The sequence below is a fragment of the Pristiophorus japonicus genome, chromosome 1 (assembly GCF_044704955.1).
Source record: "Pristiophorus japonicus isolate sPriJap1 chromosome 1, sPriJap1.hap1, whole genome shotgun sequence".
In the NCBI taxonomy this organism is placed as follows: Eukaryota; Metazoa; Chordata; class Chondrichthyes; family Pristiophoridae; genus Pristiophorus; species Pristiophorus japonicus.
Genome location: NC_091977.1, coordinates 333,792,948 through 333,820,866, shown reverse-complemented (window position 1 = coordinate 333,820,866; position 27,919 = coordinate 333,792,948). Strand labels below are relative to the sequence as shown.

The following is a 27,919-nucleotide window of genomic DNA, read 5'->3' as shown; positions in this document are numbered from 1 at the left end:
AATATTTGGCAGATGGAGTATAATTTTGGAAAGTGTGAGGTCATGCACTTTGGCAGAAAAAAATCAAAAAGCAAGTTATTATTAAATGGAGAAAAATTGCAAAGTGCTGCAGTACAGCAGGACCTGGAGGTACTTGTGCATGAAACACAAAAGGTTAGTATGCAGGTACTGCAAGTGATCAGGAAGGCCAATGGAATCTTGGCCTTTATTGCAAAGGGGATGGAGTATAAAAGCAGGGAAATCTTGCTACAGTTATACAGAGTATTGGTGAGGCCACACCTGCAATACTGTGTACAGTTTTGGTTTCCTTATTTATGAAAGGATATACTTGCTTTGGAAGCAGTACAGAGAAGGTTCACTAGGTTGATTCCGGAGATGAGGGGGTTGACTTATGAGGAAAGGTTGAGGAGGTTGGGCCTCTACTCATTGGAATTCAGAAGAATGAGAGGTGATCTTATCGAAACATATAAGATTACGAGGGGTCTTGACAAAGTGGATGCAGAGAGAATGTTTCCACTGATAGGGGAGACTAGAACTAGGGGGCATAATCTTAGAATAAGGGGCTGCCCATTTAAAACTGAGATGAGGAGGAATTTCTTCTCAGAGGGTTGTAAATGTGTGGAATTCGCTGCCGCAGAGAGCAGTGGAAGCTGGGACATTGAATAAATTTAAGACCGAGATAGACAGTTTCTTCACCGATAAGGGATTAAGGGTTTATGGGGAACAGGCAGGGAAGTGGATCTGAGTCCATGATCGGATCAGCCATGATCGTATTAAATGGCGGAGCAGACTCGAGGGGCCATATGGCCTACTCTTGATCTTATTTCTTATGTTCTTATGTTCATGATGCAAAGGACTGAAAGTGACCATTTAGCATGCAAATGGACATGTACCAACAATGGCACCAACATTGTTGCAGAAATTTTTGGTCAGGTTATCCTAAGGGAGGAGAGATGTAAACTTTCTATGGCATAAGAGTACTGTGCGGCAAATTATTGAAAGTGGGAACATACGGACCAATTTATGAGTCCACATTAGTGATAGTGTGCCTCTCTGACTGGCAGTGTGCTTCACAAATTCACTCTGCCCACAATTTTCCAACCATTCATATTATTAGTCAGAAAATCATGTGTAACATGCACGTGAATTTCTGATATACACTGCTGGCCGGCAAAGCTCTGGTATTAAAATAGCACAATAGGAACATCATTTGAATCACTAATACAGGGTATCAGAAAAGGGTTATCATCCGAATTTGACAGTTATGGAGTTATCATATATGAGGTCTCTGAAACTGTTCCTGATGGTTGTCCCAAGTGCATCTAAATTTATATTGAATTTGTATATCTGCAATTTTAAATGTGATTGCCCTGCCAATATCAATGAAAGCATTCTGAGAAATGCAGCTATTATAGTCCCGATATATGGGCTCAATTTTCCCCAAGGCTGTTTTCTGGCGTATTGACAGAGTTACGCCTGTATTTCTAGGCCTGAAATGCGTCAGAAATAATTTGCCAAAGTTTCTCCGATGTATAATTTGAATTTGGTGCCGCGCAGCATGTCCAGTCGCCTCGGGGTGTGGAGCCTGCTGTCTGCGCCAAAAAATGAACCTTCTGCGCATGCGCAGAGAAAAAAAGTTGTTTATGACGCCGTTCCAATGGACACGCATGCTCAGTACAGCTTGAATTTGGCAATCAACCATTTTTAAAGACCCAGTTGTGTGTGTGAGAAGGAATGCTGTGTGAGAGCTTTGGAAAAATCGCAGCAGGAGCAATACAAGCTGCAATGCGGTGCAAGGACCAATAATTTCTTACAGGAAGAAGTGGAGGCACTAGTTACTGTGATTGAGAACAGATGGCAGGAGCTGGACACCAGCAGAGGTGACATAAAACTTCCACCCAAAGAAATAAAGAAACGCTGGAACCAAGTTGCAGAAGATTACTGCGCCATGGTGACTACCATGAGATCTAGAGGCCAATGTAAAAAGAAGTGGCAGGACCTTGGTCAAGTAGTTAGTGTAAGTAATATTTTCATTTATTCAATGGAATTGCAATTGTAAATGTGCCAAGCTGTATATCTTCCACCCAGCAGAAAGACACCCTCTCTTAAAAAGTTGCAGTTTCATCTTTGCAGAGGAAGGTGGCACATAATAAAAGGGAAAGAACTCGAACAGGAGGAGGCCCGGCAATTCTGCACCGACTGACACCCTTGGAAGAGAGGGTCACTGCTTTGATGGGTCCTGCCTGGAAAAAAGCAATCAATACTGCACAAGCTGAGCCCACACTCGATGGTGAGGGTAAGCCTGCAAATTCATCATGGTCCTTCAAATCAGCCTGCTGCCTGACCTGCGATGTGTGAGCCTACTCATGCCACCCACCCTGCCCCCTCCTCTGGTGCTAATCCTTTGACTGTTCTGTTATCTTTTGCAGAATTTGAGGCCAACCCTGACGATGCAGAAGAAGATTCAGATGAGGATGAGCCTGAAGAGGAGAACATTTTCCAATCCAACCCTCCAGACCAAGAACATGGGGCTGAGGGGGAGGGGATGGAACTGGATGAAGCTCCCACTGCTGTACTGACTTTGGAGGAGGTGCCGCTCATGGAGGTCACAGCCCCTTCCGTGACTAATGGTTTGAGTGTTGGTGGGACATTCCATGGTTTCACACCTTCCAAGGTTTTGGGTCCCAGTGGTGGGATGCAGCGAGGCACACCCAGGGCCGCACCTTCCGAGGTTGCGGGTCCCAGTGATGTGGTGCAGCGAGGCACATCCAGGGCCCCACCTTCTGAGGTTGCGGGTCCCAGTATTGGGGTGCGAGCCACACCCGTGGGGAGGAAGGGAAGGAGAGCTCGACCATGCTCTCCTGAAGTGCAGGATCTAACAGATGTGGTTCAGATGATGTCCTTGAGTGCGGAGAGCATTGACCTTACTCGATCGCTCCTGGACGCCATAAGTGGGATGACTGATGAGGTAGCGGGACTGTCAAGAAAAGTAACAGCAATGACACGAGAAATGGGAACAATATCCAGGACCATCAGTGAGGAAATAGTGGCCATGAGGGAAGGAATGTTGCAGGTAGTTCAGACAGTTTTACTCAACATCAGGGAGGGAATGTTGCAGGTTGCAGAGACACTGTCAGGGTGCATGATGGATGGCATGTTGGAGTTAGCTGCTGGAATAAGGGAACACGCCAAGACCCCGCGCCCACTGACAGAATCAACTGTCACTCCCACTCCAATCCCCACACCAGCCTCTGAAGAGCCCCAAGCCAGGTCCTTCAACTTGCCGCCTGAAACCGACGCCCCCCCACCCTTCAAGAGGTGCACAGTACCCGAGATGTTAGAAAGAATAAGCTTGGTACCAAGCCCAGAAACATTGCACCACCACCCGCAGGCAGGGGTGGTGGAGTGTCCAAGACCAAGCTCAGCGGGCAGTCTTAGAATAAGGAGGATGAGAGATGGGTGCAGCCTTTCTTTGCTGCTGCTGCTGCTGTATCATTGTTGTTATTATTATTGTTACTGTTCTCAAATAAAAACATTTTTGTAAGTTATGTAAATTTACAAGTTTATAAGTGATCTTAAAGGTTTTAAGTGATCATAAAGAGGGATATTAAAGTAAAATTTCATGCAAGAAAATTATTTTATTAAAGTTAAGTTAAGTACATTGTAAACTTGGGAATAAAATATATTTTACATTAAAACTGAATCATGTTCCATTAACACAACAGAATATTACGGAACAGCTCCAAACAGTAAACAGGTCCATGTGGAATAGTTGTCGCTGAGCCATCAGGCATCAGTAAAGGGTTCATGGATGAGCTGCTGGCACAAGGCTCGAGCAATTGTTAAAGGGGCATGATGGCCCAACTGTCATGTTTGTAACTACAATGTAACACCACGGTCTCTAAAAGATTTGTAACACCACTGTATTACTGTATACAGTCAACTCAGATGCACACCTTGACCACAGCGAATGAACTTGTGGGAGACACTCCTAACCTGATCACACAGATATATAAAGGGTCATCACTTCTGGAGTCCTGTAATAAAGAGTTAAGGTCATAGAGTGTGCTTCGTGTGGTTTCATGCTGTAGAGTAAGGACTTTACATTGGCGACGAGAAATGGGAATTCACGACCCATGAGAATGGCCACCGGTAGCACAGAGGAATGGTACTGTGTTGGGGAAGACTGGGACGATTTTGTCGAGAGGCTTCAGCAAAGCTTCGTTACTAAAGACTGGCTGGGGGATGCAGCGGCCGAGAAGCGACGGGCTCATCTCCTGACCAGCTGCGGGCCAAAGACTTATGCGCTCATTAAGGACTTACTGGCACCCGAAAAGCCGTCAGACAAAACCTTTGAAGAGCTTAGCAAATTAATCGGGAAGCACCTCAAACTGGCGAGCAGCATACACATGGCTCGACACAGATTCTACACCCACCGACGTCGTGAAGGACAGAGCATACCGGACTTTGTAGCGGACCTCCGGCGTTTGGCCAGCCTCTGTAAGTTCACAGACACCTGCAGGGGGGAGATGCGAAGGGACTTCTTTATCGAGGGTATCGGTCATGCAGGAATTTTTCGCAAGTTAATTGAGACCAAGGACTTGACCTTGGAAGCGGCAGCGTTGTTAGCTCAAACTTTCATGGCGGGCGAGGAAGAGACGAAAATGATTTACGCACGCAATTCTGCCTCTAACGCGGCGATGGATCTGGGAGTCAACACCATCAATGTTACTCAGAGCCCCGCAGGCAGGCAGGGGCAGTCCGACATTTACCAGGCAGCAACAGACCCCAGAGCAGGACCTCAACGGAGACAATGGCAGGCTGAACAGACGTTCACGCCATCACAGTGGACAATGCGGCCCGGGATAGGGCCATTGACACCCACTAATAGGGTACTTAAGACAATCGGGTGTCCCTACAAGACCAATACCCGCTCCCAAGAGCGGAGGACCTCTTCACCACGCTGGCAGGCAGCAAGCTGTTCACCAAGTTGGACCTCACTTCAGCCTATATGACCCAGGAACTGGCCGACAAATCCAAACTACTGACCACCATCACCACGCACAAGGGACTGTTTGCGTATAACAGGTGCGCCGTTTAGCGTATAACAGTGGCCGCGATCTTTCAACGTAACATGGAAAGCCTGCTTAAATCCATTCCGGGAACGATCGTATTTCAGGACGACATCCTCATCACGGGTCGAGACACCGAGGAACACCTCCACAACATGGAGGAGGTGTTACGCCGACCGGGTAGGCCTGCGACTCAAGAAGTCTAAATGCATGTTCTTAGCTCTCGAGGTTGAGTTTCTGGGCAAGAGGGTTGCTGCAGATGGGATTCGGCCCACCGAATCCAAAACAGAGGCGATTCGACGAGCACCCAGGCTCTGCAACACATCGGAGTTGCGTTCATTCCTGGGACTGTTGAACTATTTCGGGAACTTTCTGCCGAACTTGAGCACGTTGTTGGAGCCGCTACATGTGCTCCTGCGTAATGGTTGCGATTAGTTTTGGGGGGACTGTCAGGAACGGGCTTTTAATCGTGAAACCTACTTTGTTCAAACAAGTTGTTGACCCTATACGACCCCTGTAAACGTTTAGTTCTGACATGTGATGCATCGTCCTATGGGGTTGGGTGTGTGTTGTCGCAGGGTAATGCTGAGGGTCAGCTACAACCTGTGGCTTATGACTCCAGGTCGCTCTCTCAAGCAGAACGGGGATATGGGATGGTCGAGAAGGAAGCGCTTGCATGTGTCTATGGTGTAAAAAAAATGCATCAGTACCTCTTCGGTAGGAAGTTTGAATTAGAGACGGACCACAAGCCACTCACATTCCTGTTGTCAGACGGCAAGGTTGTCAATGCCAATGCATCAGCTCACATACAGCAGTGGGCTCTCACGCTAGCTGCTTATGACTACTCCATCCGCACCGGCCCGGCACTGAAAACTGCGCTGATGCGCTCAGTAGGCTCCCACTGGCCACCACCAAGGGGGCAGCTGAGCAAAGCGCTGAGGTGGTCATGGTTGTTGATGCCTTTGACAGTGCAGGCTCCCCGATCACAGCCCGCCAGATCAAAATCTGGACAAACAGAGATCCCCTCCTATCCTTGATTAAGAAATGTGTCCTGACTGGGGATTGGGCGCCCGCACACGGAGCATGTCCTGAGGAGGTCAGACCGTTCCACAGGCGGATGGATGAGCTCTCCAGAAGGGCAGAGAGACATTCATCAGGGAACTCCACAGCGAGCACCCAGGCATTGTGATGATGAAGGCCATTGCCCAGTCACACGTTTGGTGGCCTGGAATTGATTCAGACCTGGAACACTGTGTTCGCAGGTACACGACCTGTGCCCAGCTGGGTAATGCCCCCAGGGAGGCCCCGCTCAGCCCGTGGCCCTGGCCCATCAAGCCATGGTCACGCATTCACGTTGACTATGCGGGCCCGTTCATGGGGAAGATGTTCCTCATTGTAGTAGATGCGTACTCGAAATGGATCGAATGCATCATCCTGAATTCATGCACATCATCCACCACCGTGGAAAGCCTACGTACGATCTTTGCAACCCATGGCTTGCTGGACATCCTGGTTAGTGATAATGGCCCGTGTTTCACGAACTATGAATTCCTGGAGTTTATGTCAGGCAATGACATCAACCACGTCAGGACTGCGCCGTTCAAGCCAGCCTCCAATGGCCAGGCGGAACGGGCAGTCCAAATCATTAAGCAAGGTATGCTCAGGTTTCAAGGACCCTCCCTACAATGCCGCCTATCGCGCCTCCTGCTGGTCTATAGATCCCGCCCACACTCGCTCACGGGGGTCCCGCCCACAGAGCTACTCATGAAACGGACACTCAAAACTCGGTTGTCTCTCATCCATCCAGTCCTGACCGACATAGTTGAGGGCAAGCGCAAGTCACAAAACGAGTACCATGACCGTAATTCAAGGGGGAGATGTATTGAAATAAATGATCCTGTATTTGTCCTCAATCACGCCATGGGGCCCAAATGGCTTGAGGGTACTGTAATTGGCAAAGAGGGAAATAGGGTCATCGTGGTAAAACTCAACAATGGCCAGATGTACCGTAAGCATCTGGACCAAGTAAAAAAAAGGTTCAGCGTGGACACGGAGGAACCTGAAGAAGACCATGAGATGGAGCTCACACTACCCCCAGCGAACGTGCAACAAGAGCAATCGGAAGAATGCACAGTCCCTGAGGTCAGCCCGGACAGGTCGGAATCACCACAGGTGACAGACACTCACGTCAGTGTCCAACAACCAGAGCCCCAACTGCGGCGCTCCATGAGAGAGCATAGACCACCTGAAAGACTAAACCTATGATCCCAGTAAGACTTTGGGGGGGAAGGTTATGTCATGTTTGTAACTACAATGTAACACCACTGTATTACTGTATACACTCAACTCGGATGCACACCTTGACCACAGGGGGTGAACTTGTGGGAGACACTCCTTACCTGGTCACACAGGTATATAAAGGGAGGTCCCACACCACCCTCCTCCTCCGTCGTGCTCCAGCCTCAGGCACTTGCATGGCTTCCTCATCCTCGCCGTTCTCTTCTTCCTCTTCCTCCCCCTCCTGCTCGTCACTTGCATCTTCCACATCATTATCATCAGCCACTCTCACCGCAAGTGGGTCTTCCACTACCAGGTGCTGCTGCCACTTGATGGCTAACTTATGCAGCATGCAATTCACAACAGTGAACTGACCGACAATCTCAGTGGAGTACAGCAAGTAGCCTCCGGAATGGTCCAGGCATCGGAAACGCTGTTTCAAGATGCCAATAGTCCTCTCCATGATGCTGTGCATCGCAATGTGCGACATGATGTATTGATAGTCAGCTTCCGTCCGGATTACGCGTATGGGCATCATGAGCCAGGTGGCGAGGCCATACCCTTTGTCTCCCAGTAGCCTGCTCTGCTGTTCTGGCAGCTGCTGCTGAAACATAGAAACATAGAAAATAGGTGCAGGAGTAGACCATTCAGCCCTTCGAGCCTGCACCACCATTCAATAAGATCATGGCTGATCATTCACCTCAGTACCCCTTTCCTGCTTTCTCTCCATACCCCTTGATCCCTTTAGCCATCAGGGCCATATCCAACTCCCTCTTGAATATATCTAACGAACTGGCATCAACAACTCACTGCGGAAGAGAATTCCACAGGTTAACAACTCTCTGAGTGAAAAGTTTCTCCTCATTTCGGTGCTGAATGGCCTTCCCCTTATCTTAGACTGTGACCCCTGGTTCTGGACTCACCCAACAACGGGAACATTCTTCCTGCATCTAACCTGTCCAGTCCTGTCAGAATTTTATATGTTTCGATGATATCCCCTCTCATTCTTTTAAACTCCAATGAATACAGGCCCAGTTAATCCAGTTTCTCCTCATATGTCAGTCCTGCCATCTCGGGAATCAGTCTGGTGAATCTTCACTGCACTCCCTCATAGCAAGAACGTCCTTCCTCAGATTAGGAGACCAAAACTGAACACAATATTCCAGCTGAGACCTCACCAAGGCCCTGTACAGCTGCAGTAAGACCTCCCTGCTCCTAAACTCAAATCCCCTAGCTATGAAGGCCAACATGCCATTTGCCTTCTTCACTGCCTGCTGCACCTGCATGCCAACCTTCAATGACTGATGTACCATGATACCCAGGTCTCGTTGCAACTCCCTTTTTCATAATCCGCTGCCATTCAGATGATATTCTGCCTTCATGTTTTTGCCACCAAAGTGAATAACCTCACATTTATCCACATTATACTGCATCTGCCATGCATTTGCCCACTCACCTAACCTGTCCAAGTCACCCTGCAGCCTCTGAGCATTCTCCTCACAGCTCACACCACCGCCCAGCTTAGTGTCATCTGAAAACTTGGAGATATTACTCTCAATTCTTTCATCTAAATCATTGATGTATATTGTAAATAGCTGGGGTCCCAGCACTGACCCCTGCGGCACCCCACTAGTCACTGCCTGCCATTCTGAAAAGGACCCGTTTATCCCCATTCTCTGCTTCCTGTCTGCCAACCAGTTCTCTATCTACATCAATACATTACTTCCAATACCATGTGCTTTAATTTTGCACACCAATCTCTTGTGTGGGACCTTGTCAAAAGCCTTTTGAAAGTACAAATACACCACATCCACTGGTTCTCCCTTGTCTACTCTACTAGTTACATCCTCAAAAAGTTCTAGAAGATTTATCAAGCATGATTTCCCTTTCATAAATCCATGCTGACTTGGACCGATCCTGTCACTGCTTTCCAAATGCGCTGCTATTTCAATTTTAATGATTGATTCCAACATTTTCCCCACTACTGATGTCAGGCTAACCGGTCTATAAATCACCATTTTCTCTCTTCCCCCCCCTTTTTTAAACAGTGGTGTTACATTAGCTACCCTCCAGTCCATAGGAACTGATCCAGAGTCGATAGACTGTTGGAAAATGATCACCAATGCATCCACTATTTCTATGGCCACTTCCTTAAGCACTCTGGGATGCAGACTATCAGGCCCTGGGGATTTATCGGCGTTCAATCCCATCAATTTCCCTAACATAATTTCCTGACTAATAAGGATTTCCTTCAGTCCTCCTTCTCGCTAGCCCCTCGGTCCCCTAGTATTTCTGGAAGGTTATTTGTGTCTTCCTGCGTGAAAACAGAACCAAAGTATTTGTTCAATTGGTCTGACATTTCTTTGTTCCTTATTATAAATTCACCTGATTCTGACTGCAAGGGACCTACGTTTGTTTTCACTAATCTTTTTCTCTTCACATATCTATAGAAGCTTTTGCAGATAGTTTTTATGTTCCCAGCAAGCTTCCTCTTATATTCTATTTTCCCCCTCCTAATTAAACCCTTTGTCCTCCTCTGCTGAATTCTAAATTTCTCCCAGTCCTCAGATTTGCTGCTTTTTCTGGCCAATTATATGCCTCTTCCTGGATTCAACACTATCCCTAATTTCCCTTGTTATCCACGGTTGAGCCACCTTCCCCGTTTTATTTTTACTCCAGGCAGGGATGTACAATTGTTGAAGTTCATCCATGTGATCTTTAAACGTTTGCCATTGCCTATCCACCGTAAACCTTTTAAGTATCATTCGCCAGTCTATTCTAGCCAATTCACGTCTTATACCATCAAAGTTACCTTTCTTTAAGTTCAGGACCCTAGTCTCTGAATTAACTGTGTCACTCTCCATCTTAATGAAGAATTCTACCATATTATGGTCACTCTTCCCCAAGGGGCCTCGCACTACAAAATTGCCCATTAGTCCTTTCTCGTTACACATCACCTAGTCTAGGATGGTCAGCCCTCTAGTTGGTTCCTCGACATATTGGTCCAGAAAACCATCCCTACTACACTCCAGGAAATCCTCCTCCACCGTTCTGCTACCAGTTTGGTTAGCCCAATCTATATGTAGATTAAAGTCGCCCATGATGACTGCTGTACCTTAATTGCACGCATCCCTAATTTCTTGTTTGATGCTGTCCCCAACCTCACTACTATTGTTTGGTCGTCTGTACTCAACTCCCACTAGCGTTTTCTGCCCTTTGGTATTCCACAGCAGATTCCCATACAGATTCCACATCATCCAAGCTAATGTCCTTCCTTACTATTGCGTTAATTTCCTCTGTAACCAGCAATGGCACCCCACCTCCTTTTCCTTCCTGTCTATCTTTCCTGAATGTTGAATACCCCTGAATGTTGAGTTCTCAGCCTTGGTCACCCTGGAGCCATGTCTCCGTAATCCCAATTATATCATGTTCATTAATAACATGACAGATATAACGCTGTCACATAGGATGAACGCACCATGGGTGCTGCCAGGCTATCTTGCATCGACTGACATGATATGATGCATGTCGTCACACACGAGCTGCACATTAATGGAGTGGAAGTCTTTTCTGTTCCAGTACATCTCAGAATTCTCCAAAGGTGCTCGCAATGCGATGTGGGTACAATCAATTACCTTTGGGAAGTCAGCAATCCTGGAGAAGCCCACAGCCCTGTCATGAATTGTTTGGGCGGTCATGGGGAACTTTATGAAGTCATTCCTACGCACATACAGTGCAGCCGTGACATGGCAAATGGAGACATGTGTTGCATGTTGAGAGATGGCACACACATCCCCAGTTGCAGCTTGAAACGATCCAGAGGCATAGAATGAAAGTGCAGCTGTAACCTTCACTTCAACTGACAAAGCTATCCTCCTGATGCTTCTAGGTTGTAGGTCTGCTTTGACCAACTCAAAGATCTCACTTACAACTTCTTTGCGGAATTCAGCCTTCTGACACAGTCTGCATCACTCAGGTGGAGGTACGAATGCCTATCTCAATATACCCGAGGTGGATAAGGCCTCCTGCCCAGCACCCTATGGGCTCCGATGTTCCTGATGCGATGAAGTCGAATCAATTGTCTCCTATGTAGCACAATGATGCAGAAGGCTCGCACAATGTATGGCATTGTCAGTATTGACCCCATACTTAAATTTAACCTTTGAAAAAAGCTCAAAACAGCAGGAAAACAGGCTAGCAGGACAGGTTTGCAGTTCTCTCTCCCCCCCAAGGTCTGTATAGATGGACCACACCCAAAGATCTTGTGACTTAACCTCTCTCACCACCCGCCCCCCCACTTAACTATTTGGAGTATTGTGACATCTCCTCTCTCCCTCCCCCCCCATTACTAATTGGAGTCTTGTGACCTCTCTCTCTCTCTCCCTCTCCCTGCGCGCCCCCCCCCACCCCCCGCACTCATTGCAGTCTTCAGTGCAGAAGGCACCTCGCTCCCTGGGCTCGAAGCCTTCTGATCTGCACCTCGCTCTCTACTCCACCTCCCCCTCCCCGCCTCCCCACGGCTTATTTTGTTGCCGAGCCCCGAGCCGCTGTGTCCGGGCACGGGACTGATTCTGCCGACCACAGCTACGACCCTCCAGCCCTGCTTCAAGGCGTTCGGTGATGGCTTGTGAGTGAGTAAAATAATGAGAGAACTTCTGATATCCAACAAATTTTCACTTCTACATTGACAGGTAAAAAAAAGTTGAACTTTATTATTGATTTTGACAATGTTCTTGACTGCCTCCAAAATCTTCGAGTTAGAAACAATGGAGTCTTTCAGCACAGATTTGTGAATGTCCACTGGTTTTCTTAAATCACCAGAAGGTTTTTTGTGCGTGGCCAGATATACCGACCTAAGAGAAAAAAATGTTGGCCAAACTGCGAACAATTGAAAAAACCGGCACAGACATGAGGGAACACCCCTCATGACGTAAAAAGAAACTGGTCGAGAAAAATCGTAACTAAGTCAGTTACACCGGTGCAGATCGCAGAGGGAAATTTTGAAAAAAATAAATACGCAAAAAAAAGGGCATGCGGCAAAAAAACGGCACAAATGAACGGGAAAAATAGTTGCCATTGATGGTGTATGCTGCAAAAATTATCACAGCATTGAGCTATTTCAGCATGTTCTGCGCTGTGACAAATGACTAGTGCTGATGTTCTTTAATAGAAAGTATCTGCCATTTCATGTGGCCTAATGAGGTCAGAACCATGGAATAACTCAGGTTTTGGTAGCAGTGTCAGCCCTTTTAACCTAAAATTAGTAACTAACCTAGTATTCCCTCTCTAACACACCATGGAATGTGTGTATCTCAACTGATACCAACTTCAAGTTCTGCTGTTAATGTAGAAAAAGAAAGAAAGACTTGCATTTATATAGGGCCTTTCATGACGACTCAAAGCGCTTTTCAAGCCAAAGAAGTACTTTTAGAGTGTAGCCAATTTGCACACAGCAAGCTCCCACAAACAGCAATGTGATAATGACCAGATAATCTGTTTTTTTATGTTGATTGAGGGATAAATATTGGCTAGGACACTGGAGATAACTATCCTGCTCTTCTTCGAAATAGTGCCATGGGGTCTTTTACGTCCACTTGAGAGCGCAGACAGGGCCTCAATTTAATGCCTCATCCGAAAGGTGTTACCTCCGACAGTGCAGCACTCCCTCAGCACTACACTGGAATGTCAAACTAGATTTATGTGCTCAAACCCTGGAGTATAATATTGAGGCTTGTTTGGCATGGTCCTCCTTAGTTTTTTTATGTTATCTGTGAAAATAAGTACATTTCCAGTTAGGTATGTTCTTTCGTAGAAGGTACATGGAATTTTTTGTGGCGCACCACAGCCACTACTTTACATCTGCTGAAACTTACATTCACTGCCAAAATTAACATACGTGATTACAGTTGTACAAGCCAGGATGTTGTCATGTCCACTAACTTGTGTACCACCCAGGCTCTATAGAGCCTTCCAGATGATGATTCCCATGAGCTCCTCTTTGAAGCAGGTAAAGGATTTTATTTGCTGCTTGACCTGCTAAGATATCCAGCATTTTCTGTTTTTATTTCAGATTCCAGCATCCGCAGTATTTTGTTTTTATATCGAAGAATTTTATTTACTGAGCCACCAACTACTCTTCTGAGGAACTATCCCTTATTGAAGGCCACTTTCTTCTGCAAAGAGAAGAACTTTATGCTTGAATGCCGTGGGCATTTTGCAGAGTAGCTAAGGTTGTAAAACATTGTTTATGACCTTATGCATAATGTATTAGGATCGGGGCCCGTGGAGGCGTGAGTTCTCGTCCAGGGGCCCAGGGGCAGCACGGGCCAGCTCACACTGCGATATGTGTGCGCACTAGGTCCCTGCAGCAGAGCTGGTCTCCAGTCGTCTTGGGTCATCCTTGCCACTGGACCAAGACCTAGCTCTGTCAAGCCCGTGTGGTGGCTGACGTGCAATGGCCACCACACAATAAAAAATCCACGCAAAGTCATCTTCCACCCTTGAGGATGTAGTTCGGGTCCTTCATTCGAAACACCTGTGAACTCATCCTTTATTGGCATGGAAGCAAGTCATCCTCGTTTCTAGGGACCACCTATGATTAGGATTTGAAGTTGCTTGGCACCAGAAATTCTGAGAGCTGACTCAGTGCATAAGAATAGCTAGTCTTTGTCACCTACACCTCCTATGTTTCCCCTATTTAGCCTGCTTAAATACATCAATAATCTTCATTATTTTCCTTTGTGTGGTGCTTCAAGCAGATTATTGACTAAAGTGGGGTTAAGTATACTGACCCTAAAGATCTGAGGGCTACAATCCTGGCAGTTACACAGACCCCGTCATAGTTCATAGGGTCAGCAGGAGGGCACATCATTTGCATGCAGTTGGCAGGCACTATGGGTACATATGGGTACACTATGGGTGCTTGCCTCCTCAGAACTCTGCAATGATTAGCTTTTAAAGTCTATGATTTACCCTTCATCCAAAATATCTGTTCAATGTACAAACTATTATTACTTAATCTGCCGTATTTCTTTGGCTTTAATAGGCATTTTTGAGTCAAGAGAAGAGAAATCCCGGTTGCACTGTTGTGCCACTGGAAGTGCAAAAGGGCAGAATACTTACTCACCTCTTTAACCCCCTTGTGAACCCGTCCCAAATCCCATGGACAGGTTAATTAACATGAGGCAGGCACCCTACCCTGTAGTGACAGGGCTCCTACCTACATGAAGTGTCAGAGCGGCAGCATATCACTCCAAGAAGGAGATCCACGGGCAGGTCAGGTTTATGATGAGCGGTGAAATGTCAGCCTGACCTTTTGCTTCCAGGATACTAATGTGTCCAAATCAAATGGCAATTGATCTTCCTGGGATTGATTGCCATTTGAAATGGTCTTTGTGGACCCCACATGTGGCCCAGAACTGAATTGACACCTGCTCTCTGCAGGTGTCATAAGAAAATAAGAACGTAAGAAATAGGAGCAGGAGTAGGCCATTTGGCCCCTCGAGCTTGCTCTGCCATTCAGTGAGATCATGACTGATCTTCTATCTCAACGCCACTTACCTGCACTCTCCCCATATCCCTTGATTCCCTTAATATTCAAAAATCTATTTATCTCTGTCTTGAATATACTCAACGACTGAGCTTCCACAGACCTCTGGGATAGAGAATTCTAAAGATTCACAACCCTCTGAGTGACTAAATTTCTCCTCATCTCAGTTCTAAATAGCCGACCCCTTATTCTCGGGTCTTTTGCTGAGCCTATTGGAAGCATATCTGATGGAATTCTCAGAGTAGCCTGGGAATATCCCAAGTGCATTATCAAACTGCTGTTGGGATGTAGGGCACAAGGGCAGAGGATCCAACCCCCACCCTTCTGAATTTGCTTGACTTGAGAAATGGGGTCGAAACCCTGCAAATCAAAATGGCATTTCAACTATTATCCTCTGCCCAATCTGCCTCACCCTTGGAGCAGCAGGTGACCACTCTGACATTTCACTTTTTCAGCCTCTGGTACACCAGAATTCTACCCCAAGAAGTAGTGGATTTATGGATTAAGATTTTTATACAACTTTGCAGGAAAATAAACTACTTTGAATGTGGTTTTCCCCTCAGTGACATCAGAGACCTAGCCTGCAGGCTATTCAGCTTCTTCTTTCCTAAGATTTATGAAAAATTTCAGAAAACTGAAAAGACACTAGCTATCATCAGACCACAACTTCTTGAACTACAAAAAGGTACAAGGCTATATTGTCAGAAGAATTAATGAAAATTTGTAATTGTAGTTCTTGTGCTGTAAATCCGGATGAAGGTTTTTTAAGGCGCTAATGTTAGGGGGGTCGCTAAATTTAGCGCCGGAAAATGGTTAGCGACAGCAGCCACAAAATTCAATGGTTGCGTCCTGAGAGTGGAGCTGAGTGCTAAGGGAAGCGTTCCACACTTCTCTTAAGGCGTTAGGACGGGTGAGCTACTGAATACCATGCTAAAGAGCCGGCTTTGTAGCACCCGAAGAGAGGCCTCCCTGCAAAAAAAAAGAATCGGAACAAAAACCACAAAAAACATCCCCTATATATTACTCACCCCCAAATAAAGATAAATCACAAAAAAAAATCAATCACATTTACCTCATGCAGTCATTCCTTCCCTTAGCACCCCGGGACAGCTCTGCACGCCAGCTTTCCCTGGCGGTGTAATTACGGACGCTTTGGGTGCAGCACAAACCAAATGTTACATCCGTGTCGATACCAGGTCATTGCACACCGGCGCTACACTCCCAGGCGATACTCCTCAGTGCTGCTGGTACCGGTACATTGAATATGCCGAGTGGCACGAATGTAAACCTTTAGCGCCTCGCAAGGGGCGCCATCCAGCTGAATTTCTCCCCCCTTATCTTTTACAGGAAAATAGTTTATTTTACATTTACAGCCTTTGGGGATTAAATTCAGGTCGCCCCGCTCAGTGTTAACATCTAAATTGTGAGGTTCGATGACCCCAGATTTTGGGTCACTGACCTCATCATAATGTAAATGGCGCTGGGGGAGGAGGCTGCATAGTAAGTGCTCCAAGTTTAGACTGCTGCTAGTAAAAATACATGGAAGCTATTTTTAAAGCTGACAATATTTTTGCCCCATATGCAGACATTTGGGGGTAGAGAACCCGGAATTTTAGCATGGGGGTGCGGTGGGATCCCCCAAGCACTTCCACCACCATGTGAAGAGAAAAAGATTAGTGAAGACAAACATAGGTCCCTTGCAGTCAGATTCAGGTGAATTTATAATGGGGAACAAAGAAATGGCAGACCAATTGAACAAATACTTTGGTTCTGTCTTCACGAAGGAAGACACAAATAACCTTCCGGAAGTACTCAGGGACCGAGGGTCTAGTGAGAAGGAGGAACTGAAGGATATCCTTATTAGGCGGGAAATTGTGTCAGGGAAATTGATGGGATTGAAGGCCGATAAATCTCCGGGGCCTAATAGTATGCATCCCAGAGTACTTAGGGAAGTGGCCCTAGAAATAGTGGATGCATTGGTGATCATTTTACAACAGTCTATCGACTCGGGATCAGTTCCTATGGACTGGAGGGTAGCTAATGTAACACCACTTTTTAAGAAAGGAGGGAGAGAGAAAACAGGTAATTGTAGACCAGTTAGCCTGACATCAGTAGTGGCGAAAATGTTGGAATCAATTATTCAAGATGAAATAACAGCACATTTGGAAAGCAGTGATAGGATCGGCCCAAGTCAGCATGGATTTATGAAAGGGAAATTATGCTTGACAAATCTTCTCGAATTTTTTGAGGATGTAACTAGTAGAGTGAACAAGGCAGAACTAATGGATGTGGTGTATTTGGATTTTCAAAAGGCTTTTGACAAGGTTCCACACAAGAAATTCGTGTGCAAAATTAAAGCACATGGTATTGGGGGTAATGTACTGAAGTGGATAGAGAACTAGTTGGCAGACAGGAAGCAGAGAATCAGGATAAACGGGTCCTTCTCTGCTTTCCAAATGGGCTGCTATTTCATCTTTAATGGTTGATTCCAACATTTTCCCCACTACTGATGTCAGTCTAACCGGTCTATAATTACCCGCTTTCTCTCTCCCTCCTTTTTAAAAAAGTGGCGTTACATTAGCTACCCTCCAATCCATAGGAACTGATCCAGAGTCAGAAGATAGATTATGAAAGTAAACTAGCACAAAATATAAAAACAGTAAGAGTTTCTACAGGTACATAACAAGGAAAAGAGTGGCTAAAGTAAATATTGGTCCCCAGAGGATGAAACCAGAGGAAGAGAGTATTGGAGGATCAAGCTCACAAATCTGGCACCAAACTTATGGTCTGCAGGGCTGTAATACCTTCCTGTATGGCTCAGAGACATGGACCATATACAGCAGACACCTCAAATCACTGGAGAAATACCACCAATGATGTCTCCGCAAGATCCTGCAAATCCCCTGGGAGGATAGACGCACCAACATCAGTGTTCTTGATCAGGCCAACATCCCCAGCATCGAAGCACTGACCACACGCAACCAGCTCCGTTGGGCGGGCCACATTGTCCGCATGCCTGACACAAGACTCCCAAAGCAAGCGCTCTACTCGGAACTCCTACACGGCAAGTGAGCCCCAAGTGGGCAGAGGAAATGTTTCAGGGACACCCTCAAAGCCTCCTTGATAAAGTGCAACATCCCCACCGATATCTGGGAATCACTGGCCAGAGACCGCCCTAAGTGGAAGAAGAGCATCCAGGAGGGCGCTGAGCACCTCGCGTCTCCTCGCCAAGAGCATGCAGAAAACAAGCGCAGGCAGGAGAAGGGGCGTGCGGCAAACCAGACTCCCCACCCACCCTTTCCTTCAACGACTGTCTGTCCCACCTGTGACAGAGACTGTAATTCCTGTATTGGATTGTCCAGTCACCTGAGAACTCACTTTTAGAGTGGAAGCATTTTAGATTTCGAGGGACTGCCTATGCTGATGATGAAACTGGGGAATTAATACTGGGGAACAAGGATATGGCAGAGACTTTGAACAAATATTTTGTATCGGTCTTCACAGTAGAAGGCACTAAAAACATCCCAATACGGGATAATCAAGGGGCTATAGAGAGGGGTCACTAAAGAAGTAGTACTCAGTAAAATAATGGGAATAAAGACGGACAAGTCCCCTGGACCCGATGGCTTTGGTGGAAACGCTGTTTACACAAGTTAATGCTGAAGTTGCAGCAGCAGTGTGGGAGAAACCTCGAAGAAATCCATTCATTGTTCCATCAAAGGGTATGGAGGAAGCTATTATTTTACAGACACAACAAGGTCCAATTTCAGGAACCAATGACCTACTCGAAAAGGATGCCTGAAAGTCCGACCTGATACTCGGTCGGACCAATTTTCAGGCATCCCCAGCAGCTGCCAAAAACCTTCATTAATCCCCTTACATATGTAAATACGAAGGCGAGTGTCTATTTTATGCCGACTTGCAAAAATTGGATATCGCAGAGCCAGATTTTTTTTGTGGCTGCTGCAGCCACCAACAAAAGATAAGTTTATTGAAATAAATAGATTACAAAACATTGCTGTGGAGCAAGAGTGCTCTCCAACTCCACAGTATCCCAATCACCACCAGTGCCCCCCGGCCCAGGTTTGCCAGGTCTGGTTAGGCGTATTCCAGGAGGTTTCATCACATGAACTCCCATCCTCGCCATCTTCCCACGCCAATTGGAAAGTGAACAAACTCTTCGTTACTTATTGAAGGATTCATGACCCACCTCCAATATTTTTATAATTAATAATCAAAAGTGCTCAAAGAAGATGAAAAAAATCATAATGCTTGCTGCAGTGTCCTGGAGATGAATCTTTTAATTCCTGGAGAGAATCCAGGACAATCTTCGAGGATTGGCAGCCTACTCCACCTCCTTCCCTGTTATGTATGTAAACCTGTAATGACCATGTCTATCCACCAGAGGACTTATCCCCTGGAGTCCCAAGGGATCCCACAATCCTTTGGGAGAACCTGTATATAAGGAGGCCTCACAGGCTGGAGGGGCACTCTGAGATCTGCAATAAAGGACTACGGCCACTCTTACTTTGAGCTTGCAGTATCTAGTCTGACTTTTTATCCAAGACTTAACAACTGGCGACGAGATACAGATGATGAACCCCAATGCAACAATGCAGAAAACTGTGGACATCCTGGAGAAATTTTCAGAGGGAGATGATTGGGAAACCTTCGTGGAGCGACTTGGCCAATACTTCGTGGCCAACGAGCTGGAAGGGGAAGGGAACACTGCCAAACGACAGGCGATCCTCGTTTGTGGGGCACCAATGTATGACCTCATGAAAAACCTGCTCACTTCAGCAAAACCCACAGACCAAGTCATACGATGAGTTGTGCACACTGGTCCGGGAGCATTTAAGCCCGAAGGAAAGCATTCTGATGGCATGGTATCGGTTCTACACGTACAAGAGATCTGAAGGCCAGGAAATGGCGAACTACGTCGCCGAGCTAAGGCACCTTGCAGGACATTGCGATTTTGAAGGACACTTGGAGCATATGCTCAGGGACTTCTTTGTACTTAGCATTGGCCATGAAGTAATACTTCGCAAACTTTTAACTGTAGAGACCCAACCTTGAGTAAAGCAATAGTGATAGCCCATGCATTTATCTCCACCAGTGACAATACCAAACAAATTTCCCAGCGCACTAGTGCTGCTGCAAGTACTGTGAACAAAGTAATGTTGTTTTCGAATCAAAAGGCACATGACAAGACTTACACGCCTGTAGCTGCACATCCACAGATGGCTCAGAATCCGCCATCAAGGGTGGTGAATACAAGGCACTTAACACCTTGTTGGCGCTGTGGGGGTGATCATCGATTCCATTCATGCCACTTCAAAGGATACGTTTACAAGGGCTGTGGAACAATGGGACACCTTCAATGTATGTGCAGGCGAGCTGCAAGTCCTGCTCATCCTGCAAACCACCATGTTGCAGAGGAGGACAGATCCATGGGTCATGACAAACCAGAGTCTCAGACCGAGGAGGCAGAGGTATATAAGGTGCATACATTTACCACAAAGTGTCCCCCGATAATGCTGAACGTTGAATTAAATGGACTCTAAGTGTCCATGGAGCTGGGCACGGGCTCAAGCCAGTCCATAATGAGTAAAAAGACTTTTGATAAATTGTGGTGCAGCAAGGCCTCAAGGCCAGTCCTGACTCCCATTCGTACCAAACTTAGAACGTACACAAAGGAACTGATTCCCGTAATTGGCAGTGCTACCGTAAAGGTCTCCTACGATGGAGCGGTGCACGATTTACCACTCTGGGTGGTACCGGGCGATGGCCCCACGCTGTTCGGTAGGAGCTGGCTGGGAAAGATACCCTGGAACTGGGATGACGTCCGAGTGCTTTCCTCCATCGACGACACCTCATGTACCCAGGTCCAAAGCAAGTTCCCTGCGCTGTTCGAACCAGGCATCGGGAAGTTCCAGATCGATTTGATTCCGGGGGCGCGACCCATCCATCACAAGGTGAGAGTGGTACCTTACATGATGAGAGAGAGTGTGGAGATTGAACTGGACAGGCTGCAAAGAGAGGACATCATTTTGCCGATCGAATTCAATGAGTGGGCTAGTCCGATTGTTCCAGTCCTCAAGGGAGACGGTACCGTCAGAATCTGTGGTGATTACAAAGTAACTATCAATCATTTCACACTGCAGGATCAATACCCGCCACCAAAGGCAGTGGACCTATTTGCTACACTGGCGGGAGAAAAGACGTTCACGAAGCTGGACTTGACCTCGGCCTACATGACGCAGGAGCTGGAGGAATCTTCAAAAGGCCTCACCTGCATCAACATGCACAAAGGTCTTTTCATTTACAACAGATGCCCGTTTGGGATTCGATTAGCCACGGCGATATTTCAGAGGAGCATGGAAAGGTTGCTGAAGTCAGTCCCGCACACCGTGGTCTTCCAGGACGCCATTGTTGTTACAGGTCGGGACACCGTTGAGCACCTGCAGAACCTGGAGGAGGTTCTTAGTCGGCTTAATCAGATGTGGCTCAGGTTAAAACGCTCGAAGTGCGTTTTCCTGGCGTCTGAAGTGGAGTTCCTGGGAAGAAGTATTGCGGCGGACGGCATCAAGCCCACCGTTTCGAAGACAGAGGCAATCAAAAACGCACCAAGACCACAGAATGTGACAGAGCTGCGGTCGTTTCTAGGACTCCTGAACTACTTTGGTAACTTCTTGCCGGGTCTTAGCACATTGTTAGAACCCCTGCACTCTTTACTGCGTAAAGGAGATGAATGGGTATGGGGTAAAAGCCAAGAAAATGCCTTTGAGAAAGCTAGGAAGCAATTATGTTCAAACAAATTGTTTGTGTTGTACGATCCATGTAAACGTTTGGTACTAGCATGTGATGCGTCGTCATACGGGGTCGGGTGTGTATTGTAACAAGCTAATGAATTTGGGAAATTGCAACCGGTTGCTTATGCATCCAGAAGTCTGTCTAAGGCCGAGAGGGCCTACAGTATGATCGAAAAAGAAGCGTTAGCATGTGTTTACAGGGTAAAGAAAATGCATCAATATCTGTTTCGGCTCAAATTTGAATTGGAAACCGACCATAAGCCACTTATATCCCTCTTTTCTGAAAATAAGGGGATAAATACGAATGCATCAGACCGCATCCAGAGATGGGCGCTTACGTTGTCTGCATACAACTATGCCATCCGCCACAGGCCAGGCACAGAAAACTGGACCGATGCTCTCAGTAGGCTGCCATTGCCCATCACCGGGGAGGAGATGGCACAGCCTGCAGATATAGTTATGGTAATGGAAGAGTGAGCAATCACTGTTACCACCTGACAGATTAGAACCTGGTTGAGCCAGGACCCCTTACTGTCCTTAGTAAAAAAACTGTGTGCGCCACGTGAGTTGGTCTAGTGTCCGGTTAGAGATGCAGGAAGAAATAAAGCCGTACCAGCGGCGCAAAGATGAAATGTCCATACAGGCAGACTGCTTCCTATGTGGTAATCGGGTGGTTGTGCCAAAAAAGGGCAGCAGCACTTTCATTAGTGATCTCCACAGTACCCACCCAGGCATTGTAATGATGAAAGCGATAGCCAGATCCCACGTGCGGTGGCCCGGTATCGATGCAGACTTAGAGTCCTGTGTGCACAAATGTAATACATGTTCCCAGTTAAGCAATGCACCCAGAGAGGCACCACTAAGTTTATGGTCTTGGCCCTACAAACCGTGGTCTAGGGTTCATGTCGACTATGCAGGCCCATTCTTGGGAAAAATGTTTTTAGTGGTTGTAGATGCATACTCCAAGTGGATTGAATGTGTGATAATGTCGGCAAGCACGTCCGCTGCCACCATTGAAAGCCTACGTGCTTTACCAATGCCGAATTCGAGGTATTCATGACCCACAATGGGGTCAAACATGTCACGTCTGCCTCGTTTAAGCCAGCGTCCAATGGTCAGGCAGAACGAGAAATTCAAACAATCAAGCAGAACTTGAAAAGGGTAACTGAAGGCTCACTGCAGACTTGCTTATCCCGAGTCCTGCTTAGTTACCGCACAAGACCCCATTCGCTCACCGGGGTCCCTCCCGCTGAACTGCTCATGAAAAGAGCATTTAAGACAAGGCTCTCGTTAGTCCACCCTGATCTACATGAACCGGTAGAGAGCAGGCGGCTTCAACAGAATACATATCATGATCATGTAAATGTGTCACAAAAAATTAAAGTAAATGATCCTGTATTTGTGTTGAACTATGGGCAAGGTCCCAAGTGGATTGCTGGCACTGTTTTGGCCAAAGAGGGAAGTAGAGTGTTTGTGGTCAAACTCGCAAATGGACTCACCTGCAGAAAACACTTGGACCAAACCAAATTCAGATTTACGCACTATCCAGAACAACCCACAATAGACTCAACCTTTTTCGACCCTCCAACACACACACAAGTAGCAACCGACCCAGCAGTTGACCACAAAGCAGAACCCATCACCCCCAGCAGTCCAGCGAGGCCAGCTGCGCAGCAGCCGAGCGAAGGCCCAACAAACGACTCACCAACACCAGCATTTGCACCGAGACGATCAACCAGGGAAAGGAAGGCCCCAGATCGACTCACATTGTAAATAGTTACACTATTGACTTTGGGGTTGGGGGGGGTGGGGGATGGAGGGGGAGTGTTATTATGTATGTAATGCTGTAATTACCATGTCTAACTACCAGAGGGCTTATCCCCTGGAGTCCCAATGAATTCCATAATCCCTTGGGAGCATCTGAATATAACGAGGCCTTACAGACTGTAGGGGCACTCTGAAATCTGCAATAAAGGATTACGGTCACTCTTACTTTGAGCTTGCAGTATCTAGTCTGACTCTTTATCCAAGACATAACATTCCCACCCCACGCACCCCACCACCCACACACCCCACTGCGCACCAGCGCTGGCAGCTTGGCCAATTAATATTAATGAGGCCCGAGACCAGCCTAAAATTGGGCCTCCCAGCTATATTACCAGCTTCATGCCCACAGGGTGTGGAATTCCTAAAATGCATTCAAGAGAACTTTTTTAGCCAGTATGTAGCAAGCCCAACACGGGAGGGGGCAGTTCTGGATTTAGTTTTCGGGAATGAAGCTGGACAGGTGGAAGGGGTATCAGTGGGCGAGAATTTAGGTGCTAGTGACCATAATTCAGTTAGATTTAAGGTAGTTATGGAAAAGGACAAGGATAGACCAGGAATAAAAGTTCCTAATTGGGGGAAAGCCAACTTTACTAAGTGGAGAGGTGATTTGGCCATATTCGACTCGAAACAGCTACTTGAAGGTAAACCAGTGTCAGAGCAGTGGGAGGCATTCGAGGAGGAGATCCGTAGGGTTCTGGCCAAATATGTGTCCTTAAAGAAAAAGAGTGGGACTAACAAATCCAGAGCCCCCTGGATGTCGAGGGACATACAGGGTAGGATTAAAAAAAAAAGGGAGGCTTATGACAGATACTGAGGGCTAAATACCAGCGAATCTCTGGAGGAGTGTAGAAAGTCCAGGGGTGAAATGAAAAAGGATAGTAGCAAAGCAAAGAGAGAGCATGAAAAATTCTTGGCAAGTAAAATCAAGGAAAACCCAAAGATGTTTTATAAATATATTAAGAGCAAGAGGTTAACTAAAGAAAGGGTAGGGCCTATTAAAGACCATGAGGGTAATCTGTGTGTGGAGGCGGAAGATGTGGGTATGGTTCTGAATGAATACTTTGCGTCTATTTTCACAAAAGAGAGGGATGATGCAGATACTACTATTGAGGAAGAGGAGTGTGAAATATTAGATGAAATAAACATAGTGAGAGAGGAGGTATTAAGGAGTTGAGCAGCTTTGAAAGTGGATAAGTCCCCAGGCCCGAATGAAATATATCCCAAGCTGTTAAGCGAAGCAAAAGAGGAAATAACAGAGGCTTTGACCATCATTTTCCAATCCTCTCTGGCTTCAGGTGTGGTGCCAGAGAACTGATAATGTGGTACCTTGTTTACGAAGGGAGAAAGGGATAGACCGAGTAATAACAGTCAGCCTAACCACAGTGGTGGGGAAAATATTGGAAAAAGTCCTGAAGGACAGGATAATTCTTCACTTAGAAAGACACAGATTAATCAAGGACAGTCAGCACAGATTTGTTAAGGGAAGGTCGTGTCTGACTAACTTGATTGAATTTTTCGAGGAAGTAACCAGGAGGGTCGATGAGGGAAAAGCGTATGATGTAGTAAATATGGATTTTGTTGTGTATGAATAAAGAGTCTGACTGGATACTGTGAGCTCAAAGTTAGGTGTGACCTTAGTCTTTTATTGCAGGTCTCCAGAGTGCCTCTCCTGCCTGCGAGGCCTCCTTACATACCTGTGCTCCCAAGGGATTGTGGGATCCCTTGGGACTCCAGGGGATGAGCCCTCTGGTGGCTATACAATGTATATACAAGTTTACATATATAACAACACCCCCATCCCCCCGCAAAGTCAACAATGCAACTATTTACAAGGTGAGTCGATCAGGGGCATTTCTTTCCCTGATTGATCGTCTCGGTGCAAATGCTGATTTTGGTGAATTGTTTGTTGAGCCCTCGCTGGTCTGCTGTGCAGCTGGCCTTGCTGGGCTGCCTGGTGTGGTGAGTCCTGCTGAGCTGCTGCGGGTGATGGGTTCTGCTTCGTGGCCAACCGCAGTGTCGGTTGCCACTGGTGTCTATGTTGGGGGGTCAAAGAAGGTAGGGTCCAATGTGGGTTGCTCAGGATAGTCCGTGAATCTGAGTTTGATTTGGTCCAAGTGTTTCCGGTGAATCAGTCCATTTGAAAGTTTGACCCGAAATACCCTGCTCCCCTCTTTGGCCACAATGGTGCCGGGAAGCCACTTGGGACCTTGTCCATAATTCAAAACAAATGCAAGATCATTGATTTCAATTTCATGTGACACATTTGCGCTATCATGATATGCCCTTTGTTGAAACTGCCTGCTCTCTACCTGTTCATGTAGATCAAGGTGAACTAACGAGACCTTGTCTTAAGTGCCCTTTTGATGAGCAGTTCAGCAGGTGGAATCCCAGTGAGCAAATGGGGCCTCATGCGGTAGCTAAGCAGGACTCGGGATAGGCGAGTCTGCAGTGAGCCTTCAGTTACCCTCTTCAAACCCTGCTTGATGGTTTGCACTACTCTCTCTGCCTGACCATTGGATGCTGGTTTGAACGGGGCAGATGTAACATGTTTAATCCCGTTACGGGTCATGAACTCTTTGAACTCGGCACTGGTAAAACATGGCCCGTTGTCGTTCATAAGGACATCAGGTAGTCCGTGCGTTGCAAACATGGCCCGCGCGCTTTCAGTGGTGGCAGCGGACATGCTTGCCCACATTATCTCACATTCAATCCATTTGGAGTATGCATCTACAACCACAAGGAACATTTCACCCAAAAACGGGCCTGCATATTTGACATGAACCCTGGACCACGGTTTGGAGGGCCAAGACCATAAACTTAGTGGCGCCTCCCTGGGTACATTGCTTAACTGCGAGCATGTGTTACATCTGTGCACGCAGGACTCTAAGTCCGCATCGATACCGGGCCACCACATGTGGGATCTGGCTATCGCTTTCATCATTACGATGCCTGGGTGGGTACTGTGGAGGTCACTGATGAAAGTGTCTCTGCCCTTCTTGGGGACCACTACCCGATTGCCCCACAGAAGGCAGTCTGCCTGTATAGACATTTCATCTTTGCGTCGCTGGTATGGCTTTATCTCTTCCTGCATTTCCACTGGGACACTGGACCAGCTCCTGTGAAGCACACAATATTTTACTAGGGACAGTAAGGGGTCCTGGCTTGTCCAGGTTCTAATCTGTCGGGCTGTGACGGGTGATTGCTCACTCTTGAATGCTTCCATAACCATGACTAAATCTGCGGGCAGCGCTATTTCCACCCCCGTGGTGGGCAACAGCAGCCTACTGAGAGCATCGGCACAGTTTTCTGTGCCTGGCCTATGGCGGATGGCGTAGTTGTATGCGGACAACGTGAGCGCCCATCTCTGGATGCGGGCCGATGCATTTGTATTTATCCCCTTACTCTCAGAAAACAGGGATATTCGTGGCTTATGGTCAGTTTCCAATTCAAATTTTAGCCCAAACAGATATTGATGCATTTTCTTTACCCCATAGACACACGCTAACGCTTTTTTTTCAATCATGCTGTAGGCTCTCTCAGCCTTAGACAGATTTCTGGATGCATAAGCAACCGGTTGCAATTTCCCAGAATCATTAGCTTGTTGCAATATACACCCGACGCCGTATGATGCCGCATCACATGCTAGTACCAAACGCAGCACAAGCAATTTATTTGAGCATAACAATTTTCTAGCTTTTACAAAGGCATTTTCTTGGCTTTTGCCTCATACCCATTCGTCTCCTTTATGCAGTAAGGCATGCAGTGGTTCTAACAGTGTGCTGAGACCTGGTAAGAAATTACCAAAGTAGTTCAGGAGTCCTAGAAACGACTGCAGCTCCGTCACGTTTTGTTGCCTCGGTGCGTTCTCGATTGCCTCCATCTTTGCGTTAGTGGGCCTGATGCCGTCCGCCGCAATCCTCCTTCCCAGGAACTCCACTTCAGGTGCCAGGAAAACGCACTTTGAGCATTTTAACCTGAGCCCCATGCGGTTGAGTCGACTAAGAACCTCCTCCAGGTTCTGCAGATGCTCGACTGTGTCCCGACCTGTAACCAAGATGTCGTCCTGGAAGACCACCATGCGCGGGACCAACTTCAGTAAGCTTTCCATGTTTCTCTGGAATATCGCCGCGGCTGATCAAACTCCAAATGGGCATCTGTTGTAAATGAAAAGACCTTTGTGCGTGTTGATGCAGGTGAGGTCCTTCGATGATTCCTCCAGCTCCTGTGTCAAGTAGGCCGAGGTCAAGTCCAGCTTTGTGAACGTCTTTCCTCCCACCTGTGTAGCAAAAAGGTCATCAACCTTTGGTCGTGGGTATTGATCCTGCAGTGAGAAATGATTGATAGTTACTTTGTAATCACCACAGATTCTGATGGTGCTGTCT

At 46.9% G+C, this 27,919-nt stretch overlaps 1 protein-coding gene across 3 annotated transcripts in view; it reads left to right on the top strand.

Moving 5' to 3' along the window:
- The window catches only part of LOC139257295 (thioredoxin domain-containing protein 3 homolog), a 242,399-nt gene that overhangs the window by 118,971 nt on the left and 95,509 nt on the right, over nt 1-27,919 (top strand). For all 3 annotated transcript variants that reach the window (XM_070874468.1, XM_070874437.1, XM_070874506.1), the window contains one exon: nt 15,462-15,583. In XM_070874468.1, coding sequence (XP_070730569.1) covers nt 15,462-15,583 — 122 coding nt within the window. The remainder of the gene's footprint in view (nt 1-15,461; nt 15,584-27,919) is intronic.